Consider the following 18,725-nt stretch of genomic DNA (forward strand, 5'->3'; position numbering starts at 1 on the left):
AAATGAACAGTGCTACTCGCAAGCTATTCGAGATTTAATTCGAAAAAAGTTCATTCGGAGCTCGATTCCATAGTAAACGAATCGAGCTCAAACCGAAGCTCGAATTCAATATTATCGAGCACCATTCAAATCGAGCTTAGTAAATGGGTGACGAACTGAGCTCGAGCTCGATAAATGGGTGACGAGTTGAGCTCGACCAATAATATAAAAACTCGAATCGAGCTAGAATACTCGAATATTTAAACGAGCCGAGCTCAAACTTGATAGTATTCAACTCGTAGATTTTATTAATTTTAACTTTTTATTATTTATAAAATTTGTCATTAATAGATCCGCACTCCACTTATAACCACTCAATTTATGATCATTTAATTCAAAATTACATTTCTAGTTTTCTACTATTAGAGGAAGTATTAGTAGTAACATAAACCTAGAGAGAGAGAGAGTTTGTTGCAAGCTTTGTGCTCCATAGTTTCTGCTTCAGCGCTGCACTTTCACTTCCGCCGCTCTCCTCTTTCACTCTACCATCATACCATGGAAGTTGATAAGGTAAACATTACGCGCACTAATCACTTCTTATTCAGTTAAGTTTCAGCTCCGTTGTGCCGGAATTAAGCTTGTTTCGATCCTTTAGTAGAATTCCTTATTTAAAGCTCTGCTTATTGATTTCTCCTTGCTATTGCACTTCAATATTTCATTTTTCTTTGTTTCCGAGATAATCCGTTATCTGTATGTGTGTTTGGTGGGATTGATTTTTGTTTCGAAAATATTTGTGGCAGCATGAGAACGATGAGGAATTAAGATTGGTTCTCGAGCTTCCTGAGGCTGACCATTTCTTCCACAAAAAGGTATAATTTTTTTTGTAATTTTGGGTTTTATTTTCTATCTAGTTAAAAATTAGTACTATTTTTTGCTTTGTGATAGAAGTTGTTGGAGGATATGGGTCTCAATTCGGAGAGTCCGGTGTGTATAAAGAGCTCCTCTACTCCTGATCAGCTTAATGATTTGTTCGATTTATTGATCAAACGGGCGAGGGTTGTAAACTTGAATGAGGTGACATTTTCTGTAACTCTGCATTTCAAACTTATGGAACTTGGTTATATTATCTTCTCTGCACATATGGACACTGGAAAAGGACACTCTTATTTTTGCACGAAATTACTCATTGGTGAATTGTATGATTAATCTCAGAAGAAAAGGTGCTTTGGGAGAATATTGAAAGTGGCATTGCATTTGCCTGTTATTGCTAATATATGAAATTAACCGCGCCCTCTAGTTGAATCAAAGGATTATGTTAGGTCATGAACGAATTTTTTTTATATTGGAGAGACTGAGAATGTGAGAATATACCGGCAAAGTTGAAGCTAGCTAATCACCTTAAAGGAGAAGACAATGTCAACTAGGAACTTTCTGTTACTTGAGAAACATATTTTCAATATCATAATTGTTAGGCTTCAAGATTTTCATTTTGTAGAAACTCCAGCAAGTAACTATCTTTGTTTCCTCTGATGCTTATCTTTCAGGTAGAACTGTATTTTGGAGGAGATGTTGTTAATCTGGAGCACTTTGTTAGCCCAAGGAATGAACTGGAAGCTCTCCATTCAGTTCTTGAAGCCATCAATAAGTCAGTGTCCAGTGAAAGCTGTACGATGAAAAATATAAAGCAGAAGTTGCAAGGGGAAACTGTTAGTAGGATCCATGAAGTTGGAAACAAGTTTAGGGAAGAGACAAGAATAGTTGGGGATTACAATGTGGAGAAAGAAAAGAGCCTGTTAGATTGGGCTGTCGAAAATGGCATGAAGACAAGGCTTCATATAGCTTGTGAGTGCATTTCTATATAACATATTTTCTATTTAGCCATTCTATGATGAGAAGATGGCTTGCTATGTATCATGTTTCATTGAAAACAGAGTAAGTATCGAGTAGTATCACAGGGCCTCTCTCTCTCTCTCACTTCTTTTTCTGTTTCCGCGATTCTTTTCTAATTTAGGTGTTGAAGGAGCAGGAAGAGGGGCCATTGCTAGAGAGGACCTCGAAGTTGGAGATGTCGCTCTTGAGGTCCCTGTATCTGTCATCATATCTGGGGAGGTTTTACACGAGTCTGATATGGTAATTTTATCGCTGTACAAAAAGTTGGCTCTTGGCAGACTTGCTAGAAGTATTCTTATATCAGCATCTATAAACGATCTTATCTTGAAGGTAGTTTCCTATTTTTGAAAAAATTGATGGGATCTCTGAGGAGACAATGCTGCTCTTGTGGAGCATGAAGGAGAAGCACCAGAATGAGTCCAAATTTAGATTGTACTTTGACACTCTACCCGAAAATTTTAACACTGGTATGTGCTGTGTTATCAGTCCTAATCATGGTGTTCACCTGTGAATATCACCCTACTCTTCTTTCTACAGCTTAAGCATTTCTTTTCTATCCCCCAAATCTCAGGGTTGAGCTTTGGAATTGATGCTGTCATGGCTTTAGATGGAACGTTGCTGTTAGAAGAGATCATACAAGCCAAAGAGGTATTGATCCTTTGACTTTTGACTATAGATATATGGGCCGTGATGACTTCAGAACTTAATGATTTATTTAATTGAACTACGTCATGTGTAGGAAAGAGAAACAACAAATGTAGTTCTTGGCTAGCAGCTTTTAGGGTAAAGGTGTGGGAAAGGAACGAAAAGTGTGTGCTTGATGGATTGAGTTGTTGAATCAAACTTCTTTTTATAGAATTTACCCTTAACATAGTAGAATAGATTCTCACAACTTTGAGACATTGAAATTAAGGCGACTTTCTTTTCTTTCAGCACCTACGCGCGCAATATGAAGAGTTATTTCCAGCATTATCAGATTATTTTCCAAATGTATTTCCCTCAGAGTTGTATACGTGGGAGCAATTTTTATGGGCTTGTGAGCTCTGGTACTCAAATAGCATGAAGGTTATCTTCCCTGATGGAAAGCTACGGACCTGCTTGATACCTGTCGCTGGCTTTCTCAATCATTCGGTAATAGTCACCATCACAACACCACTTGAGTTCTAGATGGTTCTTTTGCTAATAGGCAGATAATATACTCGAGGGAAGTTCCTCAACTGTTTTTTTGTTTCTCTTGTTAACAGATATGCCCACACATAATGAACTATGGAAGAATAGACTCGAGCACAAATTCCTTGAAATTCCCTTTATCAAGAACATGCCATTCGGGCGAACAATGTTTTCTCAGTTATGGAAACTTCTCCAGTTCTCATCTACTCACTTTCTACGGCTTCTTACCACGAGGCGACAATCCCAACGACATTATTCCACTAGGTACTTTTCCTTAAGCTCGATCTTTTTGGCTCACTAAACATGATGATAAAAGTTGAATATGCAGTTTGCTAATCGGTTGCCTTATTGTCTCTGCATAAGATATCGACGTTGCTCAGGACCAAGACTCTGAGGTCAGTCCTCCTGCATCGGAATGGAGCTCTCACATGGTTCGCGGGACTTGGCTCTCGAAGAATCACAAAATCTTCCACTATGGATTGCCAACTCCACTGCTGGATCATCTTCGCAAAGCTAGAAACCCGACGTGCCAATCAAACACCCCCGTAAATTCTCTACTATTTGCTCTAGAATAACTAAGAAAAATCTTGGAATCTACTCATGTTAGCCAACTCTCATTCATCTGCACGACTGTTTTCAGTCACACGAGCTCTTGGAAGCTGACCTCGACGTGCTCAGAGGTCTGAGCTCCACTTTCGAGGGAATGATGGAAGCCATCGGTGATGAAAACCAAGAAGACAGGTATCTCATTGGTTAACGTGCAACAACAACACGTCGGGTGCTATAAACTCGATCTTGATGGAAACGTCTTTGTGTAGGGAATGTGCTGGTTGGGACGTGAAGCTTGCCGTGGAGTTCAAAAGGTTGCAGAGAAGGATTATGTCGTCGATCTTGGCTTCGTGCCATTCTGGCTGTAAGATGTTAGAATCTGAGCTGTGCAAATACACAGTTTAACACCAGGTGCCATTTATTTACCTTAATTTAGCTTCCCTTCTTGACAATGTTCTCTTCTCTCTCTCTCTCTCTCTCTCTCTCTCTCTCTCTCTCTCTCTCTCTCTCCATGTAGTGGTGGTGGTTACTGTATGAACCTTGCTCTGTAGCATGTGGGCTTTGTTTAATGCTGGGATACAATTTGATGTAGAAAATGATGTCTGCAGCATATGCCTATGAATATTATTTATTCTTGTAGAATATATAAATTAGGGGTGTTGAATTATGCAATCATTTAGCTTAAGATTTGAATATCTAAAGTCAGTGGCAGAAATAAATTAGTTGGATGGGTAGTCAACAATTTCCCATTAAAGTATTGCTTAATTCATCATGATTTGCACAACCCTTGTTTGTTATTTTTATAATCTTATATGCAATAAGCATATTACAAAAAGTATTCAACTATTGTTTGTTAATTTTATTACTATCATTTCAAGTTCACCTTTTTTCAATTTACTATCTCTAACAAGGATTTTCTTGCTCTAATTCAAGACTCTCCTTGTAAGAATTTATACCTTCTTAACACTTGAAACAGCGGTTAAAATTTATAAACTCTTTAAAATATAATCAGTAAAAAATAATTATTAAAAGCTTATAAACTCTTTAAAATATAATTCCTAAAATACCCCCACGAGTATATAAAGTAACACACCAACTGAAAAAATGAATGTGGTTGATAGTTGCTATAAACTAGTTAGTGGGGTGGTGTGACTCAGCCTTCAAATATGTATTAAATGATAATTTTCCAGTCCATACATTGCATGTGTCCACTACTAAATCCCAAACCCCACCATCGTTATATCAGCATAATTTTTTTAATTTTTTTTTAGAATAATAAAAGGATATCGGATAAATAGTAATAAGTAATTCGCACGCAGACGAAACTTCTACACCACACAAAGATGAAAAAATAACCACACGCAGGCCCAAGACCTCTCACAAATAAGAGTTTTTGAATGCATCAACTTTGCCACTTGAGCTAGGTCTCATCGGCAACATAATTTTTTTTATTATAAATATATTTCGGTCTCAAATTTTAGCTATTTATATGTAAGTTTTTATTGATTTTAAATTTGGTTAATTTTACTTTGACATGCACTTTTAATTTAGCTTATTTGATCAATTTTTAAAAATAAAAATATAGAGAGGAAAGATATATCATAAATATAGAGAGTAAATAAGTGTTGTTACAAAGAGGCTATGATTAGAGGTTGGCTGCTAATTTGACTCCTATAATACATGCTTACACCTAACTAAAACCTAATTATTACCAGTGACAATAATTAGAATTTATAACGAAAAACCTCGATTCTATATGTAGGCTTTTTTCGGGAAAAAAAATTATTTATTTACTTTTTCATTGCATGTCTATTAATTATCACAAAATCTTGGGTACACCTGGGTGTACCGTACAACCGGGTTGACCCGTACCCAAAATAGTATTATTTATATGGGTTGGATCAGGATATGGATTCAAATCAAGGTGCGGATCAAAATTTAAGTGAAGGTATAACCCGGTTGTACGGTACACCCGGGTGTACCCAAGACCACCTCATTAATTATACACCTAAACATGCAACCACATCGGATTAGAGAGAGGTTTAATCGCTTTTAAGAACTAGGCATCACTTTCCATGATTTACCAAACTATTTTCGGAAATCTCAAAAGAAATTACTTTCAATATTTTTTTTTGAAGAGAAATTATATTCAATATTAAAAAAGGCGATACTAGGCTACTAGCAATGATAAAAAGGACTTATTGTCCAATTTGACATAATATGTCATTAAATATATATATATATATATATATATAGGGATATATGCAATTACAATAATATTTTAATATTGTAATCACACCACGACTTTTTAATATTTTGCAAGTATAGCATCCCATTTATTTTTTACGTGAATTATTGGTGTATATTGCTACGTGACGCTATTTATAAAGGCGTGAAATATATACAAAATTAATAAAAATTTGGTGTAATCACGTGTTAAAAATCATATTATAATTACAAAATTGTTAAAATATTAGTAGTATATTAAATTTGATACTTTTTCTTTTTCTTTTAATAGTAACAAAAATTGAAAAATGGGTTTAACCGAAACATAAATATTTGCAGAGGATTGCTTCATAAAAAGATCTGTATTTATTTGCAGCAGTAACAATTTACTGAGATTCTTTCTTACGTCTCTCTCTTCCTTCTGTCGCCTTCTTCCTTTCTCTCTCTTCCTTCTTCGCTTCACCTCGTCAAAGAAAAGAAGGGAAGCGTGGAAACAATCTCCGACATTCTGGGAAGAGACAAACGCAATCAAACAATAATTCGTATCCCCGTATTAAATTCATTTGTTCTGGAGCTGCTGTTGTTTGTTATCTTTCTGTGGGGGAGAGAGAAGCAAGAGAGAGAGAGATGTTGGTCGCAAATAGCTTCGATTTATGGCAAAAAGACACCTTCTTTTCTGCAGCTGAGGAGGTCCAGCAATCTGCCGATATGTAAGTGTGTGTGTGTGTGTTTATCAAACTTTGATTTTTCGACCATTTCTTCTCTTGCTTTTTCTGTATTCTCCTTTTTTAACTCGTTTATTGATCTGGGTTTTGTTTATCTTGTGGAATCTTCTATATTGTATCTTGTAAAGTTTGCTCCTTTATTTGTCACTAATTTTACCTTTCTTTCATTTCTTTTTTTTCTGTGATGGGGTTTGGGTTTTGGTTTGAGATGGTTTTAGGGAGATTTTGGAAATCTTATGTTACATTATTCTTATTATTTAGCTTTTGATTTATTGGAACTATTTTGCCTGAATTACATGATTATATTTTGTTGGAGATAATTTTAGATCAGTTAGGTGAGCTGTGCTTCTTGGTTATGTATGGAAAGGAATTCTATTTATTGTTAATCAAGAATTGAATGAAACAAGAAGTGGAAAATTTCATTGAAACAAAGCATGAGATAGTCTTGTGCTTCTCTTTTCTTCTTGTGTTGAATGGCTTTTGGCTCAGCTGTTGGGGGGTGCTCAAGAGGGAGCTGAATCCTAATTATACAATTAATAAGAAGTGTGTATCATTCTTGCTCTTGCCATTTGTATGATCAAAGACTAATGGGAGAATTACTGCCAAATAATCGCCTTCCATTTTACGATTTTGTTTTGGCAGAATGGAATCGGCTTATAGGGTATGGCTCAAATCAAGGAAAGAAGGGTTGATATCTCAGCATTTAGATAAGCTTAATAGAGAGCTTCAAATGGCTTTAGGCACTGCAAAATGGCAGGTCAGTTACTTTGATTTGGTATGTTTCTTTTCGTATTCATCACCCTGATTTCGTGAAGTATGCTACATGGCGATTTTGTTTTATAGTTGTCATTTTGGTGATAGTGTTTGATTGTTTTTAATGCTCTGTATCTGATCCAGTTTTTACTTCTCAATATCTTGATTGTTACCATATAGTTGGAAGAGTTTGAAAGAGCTGTTTGTCTAAGCCACAGAAATAATGGTGATGATATTACAGTTACCCGACATAGGGAATTTGTTTCGGCTATAGAGGACCAAATTTCCCGTGTCGAAACAGCACTGAAGGATTCGCTTGAAGTTGAAGGGAAGAAACCATTTCGATGGGTGAATTTGGATAAGGAAGAATCTGATGACTTAGCTCATTTTCTTTCCGGAACTCCAGGGACATCACAGACGATCAAAAATGGTCGTATAAATGTGGGAGCGCCAGTCACTAGCTCATTTTGTAAAACTAGTTTAGACGAAGACCACATTCATGGTTCTCTTGAGCTACAAGAGAGAGAGGTTCTTGAGACAGAGGATAAAATCAGCTATCGAGCTGATCAAAGTCCTAGTAATCTGAGAGCATGGACTTCGCCAGACAGGCACGCTTTGGAGATTGTTGTTGATACAGATGATAGAGAAACCGATGAATTAGTCGAAGCAACGCCTAAAGAGAAATGTTCGAAACCTTTGATTTGGAGATCAAGGGGTGAAATATATCGTAGAGCTAAAGAAGTGAAAAGCCAAACCCAAGTGAAATTGATAAATTGGATAAATAATGTAAGTCCAATGGTCATCTCCCATGATTACTTTTGAAACAAAGATAATAGTAGTTATTAGAAGAGGTCATTTTTTCTAATGCTTTATTTGGCATGTGTTTCTATTATGGTACATAAATGATTCTTTTTCCTAGAAACTACAAAGATTTTTCTTTCTTTATTTAATCATTTCATTTAATATCTTGAAATATCCTGACCATCTTGCAGCACTTGAGAGGACGCCATAGAAATCAGAGGCCACATGTATCACCAGTGTTGCCGGTCAAATCTATACGCTTCGTACTAGCTTTGATTCTAACCATTTTTTTATTTGGTAAGCTTGTTATCTTGAAACATCTATTGATAGTGCTTATTGAATGCTATTTAGAAATATGCATCACGTTTTAGATGATATCTTGTTGTAGAGTAGTCCATTATTTAGAAGCTTCATGCGCTTCTAGCTCCTTACATTAAGCTTCGAGTAATTTCAGCTCATCCAAGGCTTCAACTTAACAAATGCTCATATAGAAAAAGTAAATAAGATATCGATGCAATAAACGAGACTTAATAACTTTATGATTAGTCGTATCATTCTATTGAATTGTATCCCAATATTTACATATAAAAGGTTACCTAATGCTGCAAGTTTTCAGCAGGAGGCTGAAGTGACCAGTAGTAGGAATTCTAGTCACAATGAAAGTCGATAACGATAACCCCTTTATTGACATGTTTGAACTACTTATATTATTATAGTTCTTCACCGAGTTTGGTATTAGACGTATAAAGCATTCATTCAGTTAGCTTTGTATACGCGTGTTTGCACACTGACTTCATTCTGTTACTGATGCAGTCCCTTTTGTGCTCCACTCAACTTAAGCCGCGTTGAGTTGCTTCGATTGAGGTATGTGTACAGTTTTAAAACTTTTCATCAGTGTCTGTTGGTAGTTTGATGGATCATTGATGCGAGGAAGAATAAAAATCATAACACCAGTTTCCGATTTGTAGCAAAACAGACGCGCCCCAACCTTTACGTTCAAAGAGTGGTTATAAAGCTGCTTATGTGAAGAATGAAAGTTGAATGAGCAGGTATGAAATGCAGTTTGCATTCAGGTGATGGGATTTGGAATCTTGTTGGGTTTCAACATTGCCTACTCATCCCAGATTCCTAGTTTCAGACAAGAATATGAAGATTGTAAAGCACATGGCATTGGATGTAACAGAAACGAACTTGGTAGAGTTGTTGTGTTGTTTTTCCATAGCTGTTTTTTTTCAGCTTGAGTTAGCATCCTTAATTGTGCACGTGGTAATATATATAAACAATTATCACGTTTTTATCATGCGGCCATCTCCTTCACTATTTTCCCATAGATTAAAACAAAATCACCTTCTTTGGAAGGAAAATTTAATACACACTAAACATTTCTTGATTTTGCTCCTTACTCTATAATTTTTCTTTCTTATAGCAAATTGGGCATTTTTTTTTCTTATTGAAGTGTGCCCGTTACAAAATATTTGTCCAATTTTAAGTTTCATTTTATAATTTGAGATGAAAATAATGGCACTTTTTATTTTACCCTTTTCCTTTCATATCATCATAAGTTACCCTTTTTTAAGGGAATAAATTTATTTGACTTAAAAAAAAATGTAATATTCCATCCTTCCTTGGCACGTGTATTTTTTCTCAATAGGACACTTAAAAAATTACTCCCTCCCTCCAGTAAGAGTCGCAAGAGTGCGCACTCTTTTTTTATTTTGAGACGTCTCACAAGAGTGCATTTTCCTTTTTTGGACTCCTTTCACTAATAAAAGTGAACCCTTTTTTCACTAACAACACATTCACCTAGTATTTATTAAAATTTATGTCACCAACAATCATACACACTCTTAAATAAACAAACATGAGAAGAAGAACAAAATTCGTGTAATTCTAAACATAATCCATTATCATTATATTCTCTACATAGCTTTTTTTTTAAATAAAAATATTAGAGGAAGGCTTTAGTGGTGTTGTTGTGAGAGACTTGAATAGTATCTACTTCACTGCTACATATCAGTATAACTGTTCAGTGAGGCTCTCTGTCACACATCAATTTACTTTGTTGCATTTTCAAAATATAACACTCTTTTTAATGTCAAAGTAATAATTGAACGCATTTATGTACATAAATCTATATCTAAATATATTAAGCTATTAAATTATCCTTAAATAAACAAGGATATTATAGGTAAAAAGCTGAGATCAGTAACACATTTTAGACTTTCTACAATCAACTCAAATAAGTTTTTTTCACTTATCTTATCAATCAGTTTGTGTCCTTGCCAAATGCACCAATCAAAAAAATGTATCACCACAATTTCAAAAGATCAAGAATGAGACATGAATGTGAGTTAGCTGATTCATTAGGAACTGTGGCACAACAATGCAAAGGCTAAAGCAAAATCTGAAGTTACAATCCATGATTGTATTTCCCATTTAGCAACAAATGTCTTTCACCCTATAATGATTGACTGATTAAGTTCACTGAGTGAAAGCTTTAGCAGACAGACAACAAAGTGAAGACAAAAGCAAAACTACATAACCTTATCTAACATAGAGATCGAAGTGTAAATTAGTGAGTAAAAATATGGAAATTCTACCACTCGTTGCACTCGTTGCACTCGTCTGAGTTTGGAACAAGTACTTGACGATCAGAATAATATTAACATGACAGAAACCTCATCAAGATAACTAGTCTACAAATTAGCTACCCTAACACAGCCTTCTAGCTTTAACTTTCTCATCTATAAAGTAAGCTACCCTAAAGCAGTCACCGTGATCTAAAATGCACATTGCTTCAACTTGAACTGGGAAATACAACTCAGTTTAGTTTGATTATAAGCTACCCTAACACAGCCTTCTAGCGTTATATTTCTCATCTATAAGGTAAGCTACCCTAAAACAGTCACCATGATCTAAAATGCACATTGCTTCAACTTGAACTGGGAAATACAACTCAGTTTAGTTTGATTATAAGCTACCGAAAGCAAACATTTAAACAGAAGTATAATGGTACAACTCGTCGTATCAAACAATGAATCAGAACACACACACACACACCAGAGCATAAAGAATGCTAGAAAGTTTTCTAAGCCACAAAAACTCATCAAATAAGATAAAATGGTACAAACTCAATACATAAAGGCCAGTTTTCCATTCTCAATTGCAGACATAAAGCCCACTTTCATACCTGTGGTCAGTCTCATAGAAGTCCGTCTTGCCCTCAGAAGCAGGTCTTAGGGAGATTCCAGACAAAGATCTATATCCCTGTGCAGAAAACTTGACGTAACCAACTATCTCAAGATCGGATCCATCATCATCTTCCCCAATATCCACGGGCATCCTTGCCTTGAGTCTACCGGGGTTTCCCTTCAGTGGAATCTCATCAATGTGCCATTTCAATTCTCTCTCGGACCTGTTCAACACTGCTTTAGGCGACACTTTCAAAAGGGTTGGATCTACAGGCAATTTGAGAACAATCGTCACGTTGTTCAAGGGAGCTGGCAAGTCTGGGTTTGAGACATATTGTACCATAATAGAAAGTAATGTCCCACTAAGCCGTTTAGCCAGTCGAACCCTCAAAGGCAATGGAGTCATACGAGGTTGCAAGCTGTACTTAGCAATGGGTATAGGCTCCTCCGAGGTAGCTGTCCTCACATGAAACAAACCATTTCCTAGGCTGCTCACCTTAGAGCCTTCCACTGCAAACCTCTTAATACCTTCTGCGCCTTCGACCTTGAACGAGAACTCAGTTTCCTTGTCGTCTGAAGGGGATTTGGGAGGCACTGTCTTAAGGTACACCACACCCATCAACCCCACTCTAGCAAGTAATGATTCCCTAAACTCTGCACTTATCTCCTCAACAATATACATCTCTGGACCCTTCATTTCAGTCTTCTTCACCAATATATCCTCAATCTTATCCCCAGCAGCAGCACCACCTTTAGCCACAGCTGCAGACGGCGGCTCACTAGTCTCCAAAAGCTCCAAACCACCAAGACCCTGGTCCTTTGGAACCTTCTTCGTACCCACAAACTCCGATGCATCCAATCCTCCACCCCAGGCATCATTGATACCTTCAAAATCTTCTGGCAGCGTCGACCCATCGTTAGAAAACTCAATGCCACCATACTGCCCTTCGAATCCTTCCACACCAATATGAGTGGACTCAGTAGCTGCAGCCGGAGGCAGGCTAGTCACGTCGAGTCCCGCCAGCGCCTTGCTTACATCGGAGAGACCCGTATCTTTATCCTTCTTAAACCCTTCCATCAGCATTTCCTCTGGCTTACTAATCCTATCACTAGCAGCAAACGGATCCTTCTCCTCCTCAGCTTCCTCGACCTTAGGCAACTCCTTCTCCTCAACCGGTTGGATAATCGCCAGAGTTGCAGCCACCTCATCTCCAGCCTCCAACGTCTCCGCAGGCAGCTCAAACGACGCCTGCGAAAACGACTCCACTCCGGCCTCATGATCCGCCGCCTGCGGCTCCACGCTGCCCCAACTATCTGCTCCACGGATCTTACTCTCGGTCTGAACAGCCGAATGCACCATTTTGGCAATGCCCTCGCCGTGCATCGACGCCAGCATCGCCGCAAGCCTAATGCTACTAACGCCCCTCAATACTATATCCAAAGCCATATACACCTCGGCGTACTTCTTCCCCAATTTCTCCGGCGTCACATCGACGCCGCGGCACGCAGTCACAATCACGGAAACCGCTTGATTAACGATGTGGATGCACTCGAATACATTATTGTTCGAATCATCAATCGTGGTGACACCGAGAACGTAAATTGAATTAACTAGACGGTACACAACGCGATAGCGCGACTCGGCGCCGACAATCACCTGGCCGGATGAGGCAGCCAGCGGATCGTCGCCGAGAGAATCGGCGGAGGGATCGGCGGTGTGCTGCTGATTCTTCGCGAAGGAGTGGCGGGTCCCGCGGAAGGCGGAAAGAGCCACGAGCGCGCGCGAAGGAGGGAACCACTCCCGCGTCTGGAGCAGTATGTCGGGCCCATTTGCGGGTTGAAGAGCTAGGGCTAAACACGACATCCAGATCTCGGTTGCGGATCGACTGATTCAGATTGGGGGAGGTTTGGAATTGGGGGTTTTTGGTTTTCCCAGCGAAGAGAATTATGAATTCGAAATGTGAGGATTCAGGTGGCGGAGGAGTCTCCGGAGCTGGAGATCAGTGATTTTCCGGCGGCGGCGTCGCGGATCGGGGAGAAATGTACAAGTTTATAGTGCAGGTGGTACAAATCAGATGCGGAAGGTGTTTTACTGGCTGCTTCAGACGATTGAAACTTACCATGGATTTTGCAGACAAGTCCCCGAGCTTTTGTTTATTTAGAAAAGGGTTTGATTATAGTTTATAGCCAACTTTCAACAAATTTCAGTTTATAGCCTTACTTTAATTTATTTTATATATAACCTGAACTTTAAAAAATTATTTACTTATAACCACAATTGCACCAAATTTATGTTAGTAATATATTCTTTATCATAATTACAATTAAAATGATAATCAATTGCCATGAAACTATAGTCCAATGTATTTATTCTACACGAAAAGAGGTTTTCAACGGTAGGTAGCACATCGCCATTGGACCACCGGTATAACCAGAATCGCTTCAAAAGTTAGTGCAACGATGGCAACTTTCTGACACGATTCCAACTTCACCGGTAGTCCGATGACGATGGGCTACCTATCGTTGAAAATCTCATTTAGTGTAGAATACATTAGGATCTGATTTCGTGACAATCGATCATCGTTTCATATGTAATTTCGATAAAGAAGAGCTAATGTCGTAATTTTGATGTGATTGTGGCTATAATTAAATAATTTCTCAAAGTTCAGGTTATATAAAAAATAAATTAAAATTGAGGCTATAAACTAAAATTTGCTGAAAGTTAAGGTTATAAACTATAATTAACCCTTTAGAAAATGACACCTAAACATTTTGGCAACCGACCCATCTTGACCATCCTACAAGAAGCGAGCTACGGGTGAACAAAATAACGGAAACTGAATAATCGAATCAATTCAAATCGAAATATTAAGATATAGTTCAATTTTTTTTTAACTTGATTCGATTTTAATTTTTGGAAAGAAAAAAAATTGATTATTTGATTCGATTCAACTTTGTTAAATAAAATCGAATTATATGATTTAGAGTAACTCTTGCGAGCATCGACATCAGCCGACCCACAGGGATGCTCCCATACCCGTCTCTCTTTCTCAAGATTGTTTCCATGTTTCATGAAAACTTATTTTTTTTCATGTTTACTAGTTTCGTATATTAAATATTGACTATAAAAGATTACTACTTACTTTTATATATAAATAAACTTTACTATATATGGTACCCCAAATTGGAAGCAACGTGGCCTAAATTGATTTCCATGCATGGCCCTTAACTCCAACATGGAAGACAAAATTGTCATCCACTCTCATTTCATTTTATCAAGTTTTATAGACAATATCATCATCATCTAAGTATAGAGACATCATCATAAACAACGTGCCAAAAATGTATAATCTCTTACTTCCAAGCAAAGCAAAGTAACTAATTATAACTTCAAATTTTATGTGGTACATGCAATATTGTGTCAATTACGTATGCATGATTTGAGATTAACGCTAATTAAAATATTGCATAATTCAAAGTGTTTGCCCTTAGTCATTCATCACTTTATCGTTCGATCAGTACACGCACAAAAATTAAATTTCATCTTTGATCACATGCTATAAGCTTCACGTCGGTCGTGTACAGATATTACTATAAATTATTATGAACAGTACTAATCTGTAAGCTACTAGAGGCAGTTAAGTTTTACTTTAAAAATCATATAAAAATTAATTTTAATTTTATTAACTCTTTACTGGCTTGTTTTTTTAACCTTAAACAAAACGCAACATTTTGGTACATTGCGTGGTAAGTAATTCGAGATTGATGATGGGTAAAATATGTGCTAGCATTGTATAGAGAGAGAGGCACCGGGAGTTCGAAGAGAACTCAGCCTTAGCTACCCTGCCTTGAAAACTCAGCTTTAACAGCTTTGTTTTGGAGTTCAACTCTGTCTCAACCTTGACATTCAGCTCTGCATCAGCCTGGACAACTCAGCTCCAAGATAAAAATTATTATTATAATTAACAAAGGCTTGGATCCAATTACTTGAATTAATGGGCTTTAGGGCTAAGTTTATTTTACAACTTATAAATAGGAGTCTCATAGGTAAGTTTAGCCATGTATATATTCTTCTGGCATTACTCAATCTTGGAATTGTAAAATCGGGTCATTAATAGTGAATTTTCTCCGATAACTTTCGTAGATGTAGATCCTTATGATCGAACCATGTAAATTCTTATCTTATTTTACGTTTCTATTTATTTTGTTGTTAATATTAATTTCACGCTCAACATATATATTGAAAACTTGATATTATAGCAAACAAACATGATGATATCAATCTAATAACACCCAAAATACATTTTCTTGAAAATAAAATGCAACTAAACTATATAGCTTTTAATTTATACAAAACTCAAAACACAAAAAAGAATTAGAAATGTGGCACGAGACCAATGGAAGCCGTGACAGCAACACTTGCATGATTCTTGCAACTCAACACCTTCAACAAATCAACCCCCCAAAAACTCCTCCGATCGCTCCGGCCGCCGCCTTCAAACAACCTCCCCGGATTCCGGCGAACCTGCCTGCTCTTGATATCCCGGAGATCCATCTCCGGCCGGAGCTTGATCGGCCCAAACATCATCACAAACCACCTCGGCCTCGGCGGCTTCGGCCCCTCCGACGACTTCGAGGAGCTCCGGTGGATGTCCGGCCTCGCGATGAGCGGCCTCGTGGCCGCGGGGGGCGGGGAGCGGCGGCGTCGCCTCGAGAAGCGAGTGGCGTCGTCGGCGGAGAGGGATTTGAGGATTTGAGGGTTTCTGTAGGGCACGAGCCTCCCGCGGAAGATGATGTCTTCGGCATTGATCATCTCCGAGCTGAAATCGTGAAGGAACTCGAAGAATTCGGAGGGCTCCGACGACGATCGCCGTTTGTCTTGAATCTTGGAGGGCGTCGCCGGCGAGGTTTCTGCTTCCTCTTCCGCCGCCGGCGCTGCTTTTTTCTCCTCATGGTGTGGAAAATTGGTGGTTTCGTCCATTTCGAGGAAGAGTTGATGTGTGGGATTCTATGTGAGCATGCATATATATATAGAGAGAAGAGAGATCATATATATGATGATGATGATGATGTTTTTTAGTAATTCTTGTTGTAGAAGTGATTAGTTCTTTTTCAATACTTTATTTAAACAAACCTTCATTAACTTTACTTTTATCTCTTTGGTTAGCCTAGTGTTGACACATAGAAAATATATATATATATATATATATATATATATATAGGGTGCGGTTATAGTGAGAACCACAATTATGGTGAGAACATAAGAACCAATAAAATTACTGCATCTGCTATACAAATTAATGCATCCGAAAAAAATATTTTTTTGCTCCCTCCAGGATTCGAACCCAGCATCTGCATCCATCCACCGTAGATCTTGATGATCGAATGGCTTAAAATGGTTCTCTGTTCTTATTTTATTAGTGGTTCTTATTTGAACCTCTCCCTATATATATATATATATATATATATATATATATATATATATATATATATGTATCATTTTTACTTGTTTATTATAATTAAAAAATTTCTTCAGATGTGGTGAAATATTTTATCGGGCAACAAATTAAAAGTAGGACACAAGGGGATATTGTAAATTGTGGGACAGAAGATCTCATATACGTCAAACTAGCACTTGATGAAATCGAGTACTGTATTATATTTGGTGTCTCAGTTTGTGTTCCACTTTCATTTTTTTTTCTTTAATTTCAATTTATATACTTTATATATATAGTTTAAATGTTTTATTATTAATTAGGATTTACTCCATTCAATCATGATATATAATTATTTGTTGTCATTTATTTTATTTTTTATTACTCATCCACAAAATATTTTCCTAAGGAGAGTGTCATGTTTAAAAAAAAAATAAGTTGGTTATTTGATAAACAGAGAACAGGTCTCACAAATTAGAAAAAAATGATGATAGTGCATGGGGTCCATTAGTGGTAATGTGTGTAAATATTTGATAAATTGCAAGGGTGATAGTTAGCGGGGTTATTTCTAAATATGAACTATGAAAATATTTCATGAATGCAGGAAAATGGAAATTTAGCAAAATGTTTTTGTAGATAGAAAGAAGTAGTTAATGATTAATTTAGTTACTTATAAAATAAGCACAAACATCAGGGATATTAAAAGTATATAATTCATATTTGACTATCTCCGAGGGAATTCGTAAACTAGAGTGTAACATTTTTTTGTCTATTGTGAGAATGATTATGGTAAGAAAGAAAAAATGATTATGTTTTGTCATAAAGAAAAAACAATGATTATGTTATTTTTGGATAATTCTATTCACAGTTACATTTTTTCTTTTTCTTTTTATAACTCTTTATTTAAAAATAATAATAAAATTACCAAAGTTATACAACTATAATACCCCTATAATTCCAAAAAAAATTAATACTCTAATTAATTAATAACCATAGCCCCCAAAATAACATGAATAAAGGATTACGTGACCCCCAAAACCCAGAAATGAGATGTGGGGTTACATTACTACAAATTGCTGATTAGGATAAACAATTTTCTCATTTCCACGCATAATTTCATTAATAATTTTTTGGGGTTACATTTTTTGATTTTGAACGAATGTGGGGTTACATTTAAGAATTTGGAAAAAAAAATCACTTTTTTTTAATGAAAAATTTTAAGTTATTTGGATAAAATTGTTCATTCACTAATATTTTTATTTATTGTATGAATAATAGGGCTATGAAGAGTAAACATGTCCCATGTTATTTATTTATCTCCCACCTCTGGTTGGGTCAAACTTTACAGCCCATTGCAATGGGCCCAAAAGATATGCATTTTGGGGGAATTTAATTATATTTAAGCTGGGCTTTAGTGGCCCAATTTTAATGTTGAGAGGGTCCACTTCTCTACCATCTTTTAGTTAATATTTAAAATTATTGTACTGTTCAAATACCACAAAAAAAACAATTTTTTTTTTTTTACTAACAATCATGTTTTTGACTAAACTTATTTTAAAGAGCTTATAAGCCTTTATAAAATATTTCGTTAGCTTATAAGATGTAGTTTCATATGAACTTATAAGTTATCGAAGTGTTTGGATAATTGAGCTTATAAGCTGGAGAGAGAATTTTTATTTAAAGATAGAAAATCTTTATTATAGAGAGAAAAATCGAAGAGATATGAAATTAGAATGATATATAATGATAAAAAAAATATAGTTGAATTAGTTTTGTAAAATAAGTGTTGCTTATAAGATAATGAGAAATTAAGTTGAGGTAGATGGACTTATTTTTTAGAAAGCTTAGCTTATAGAGCTTATTTTTACAACTTATAAATTTTTTAAGAGTTTATTTTGTCAAATATTTTGAAGTAGTTTATAAGATCCCAAGCAGTTTATAAATTATTTAAAAAAACTTTATATGCTCTTAAAATATCAGAGACCATGGCGATTAATTTATTTAAG

At 36.3% G+C, this 18,725-nt stretch overlaps 4 protein-coding genes across 5 annotated transcripts; 2 read left to right on the forward strand and 2 right to left on the reverse strand.

Moving 5' to 3' along the window:
* The first annotated feature begins 345 nt into the window (after positions 1 to 345).
* On the forward strand, positions 346 to 4,289 carry LOC130987687 (uncharacterized). Its single transcript, XM_057911296.1, has 12 exons — positions 346 to 549; positions 780 to 848; positions 925 to 1,053; positions 1,524 to 1,821; positions 1,991 to 2,109; positions 2,204 to 2,336; positions 2,441 to 2,517; positions 2,803 to 3,000; positions 3,114 to 3,303; positions 3,403 to 3,584; positions 3,680 to 3,780; positions 3,858 to 4,289. The coding sequence occupies exons 1-12, from the start codon at positions 535 to 537 to the stop codon at positions 3,991 to 3,993; spliced, it is 1,647 nt and encodes a 548-aa protein (XP_057767279.1). The 5' UTR covers positions 346 to 534; the 3' UTR covers positions 3,994 to 4,289.
* Positions 4,290 to 6,135: 1,846 nt separating this feature from the next.
* Positions 6,136 to 9,393, forward strand: LOC130987688 (uncharacterized). Of its 2 annotated transcripts, none has more exons than XM_057911299.1 (6): positions 6,136 to 6,524; positions 7,182 to 7,296; positions 7,473 to 8,078; positions 8,285 to 8,390; positions 8,907 to 8,957; positions 9,062 to 9,393. In XM_057911299.1, exons 1-5 carry the CDS (start codon positions 6,442 to 6,444, stop codon positions 8,930 to 8,932), a joined length of 936 nt encoding a protein of 311 aa, XP_057767282.1. In that variant the 5' UTR covers positions 6,136 to 6,441; the 3' UTR covers positions 8,933 to 8,957; positions 9,062 to 9,393. The 2 variants fall into 2 exon arrangements, with proteins under 2 accessions (XP_057767282.1, XP_057767281.1); XM_057911298.1 differs by having other exon boundaries at positions 6,179 to 6,524; positions 7,182 to 7,314.
* A 1,611-nt stretch (positions 9,394 to 11,004) lies between these two features.
* On the reverse strand, positions 11,005 to 13,415 carry LOC130987686 (uncharacterized). The gene has a single exon (XM_057911295.1). It carries the CDS (start codon positions 13,146 to 13,148, stop codon positions 11,253 to 11,255), a length of 1,896 nt encoding a protein of 631 aa, XP_057767278.1. The 5' UTR covers positions 13,149 to 13,415; the 3' UTR covers positions 11,005 to 11,252.
* A 2,244-nt stretch (positions 13,416 to 15,659) lies between these two features.
* LOC130990030 (uncharacterized) lies at positions 15,660 to 16,265 on the reverse strand. The gene has a single exon (XM_057914232.1). The coding sequence runs from the start codon at positions 16,263 to 16,265 to the stop codon at positions 15,660 to 15,662; it is 606 nt and encodes a 201-aa protein (XP_057770215.1).
* Positions 16,266 to 18,725: the final 2,460 nt, after the last annotated feature.

Source organism: Salvia miltiorrhiza, chromosome 6, assembly GCF_028751815.1.
Source record: "Salvia miltiorrhiza cultivar Shanhuang (shh) chromosome 6, IMPLAD_Smil_shh, whole genome shotgun sequence".
Taxonomy (NCBI): domain Eukaryota; kingdom Viridiplantae; phylum Streptophyta; class Magnoliopsida; order Lamiales; family Lamiaceae; genus Salvia; species Salvia miltiorrhiza.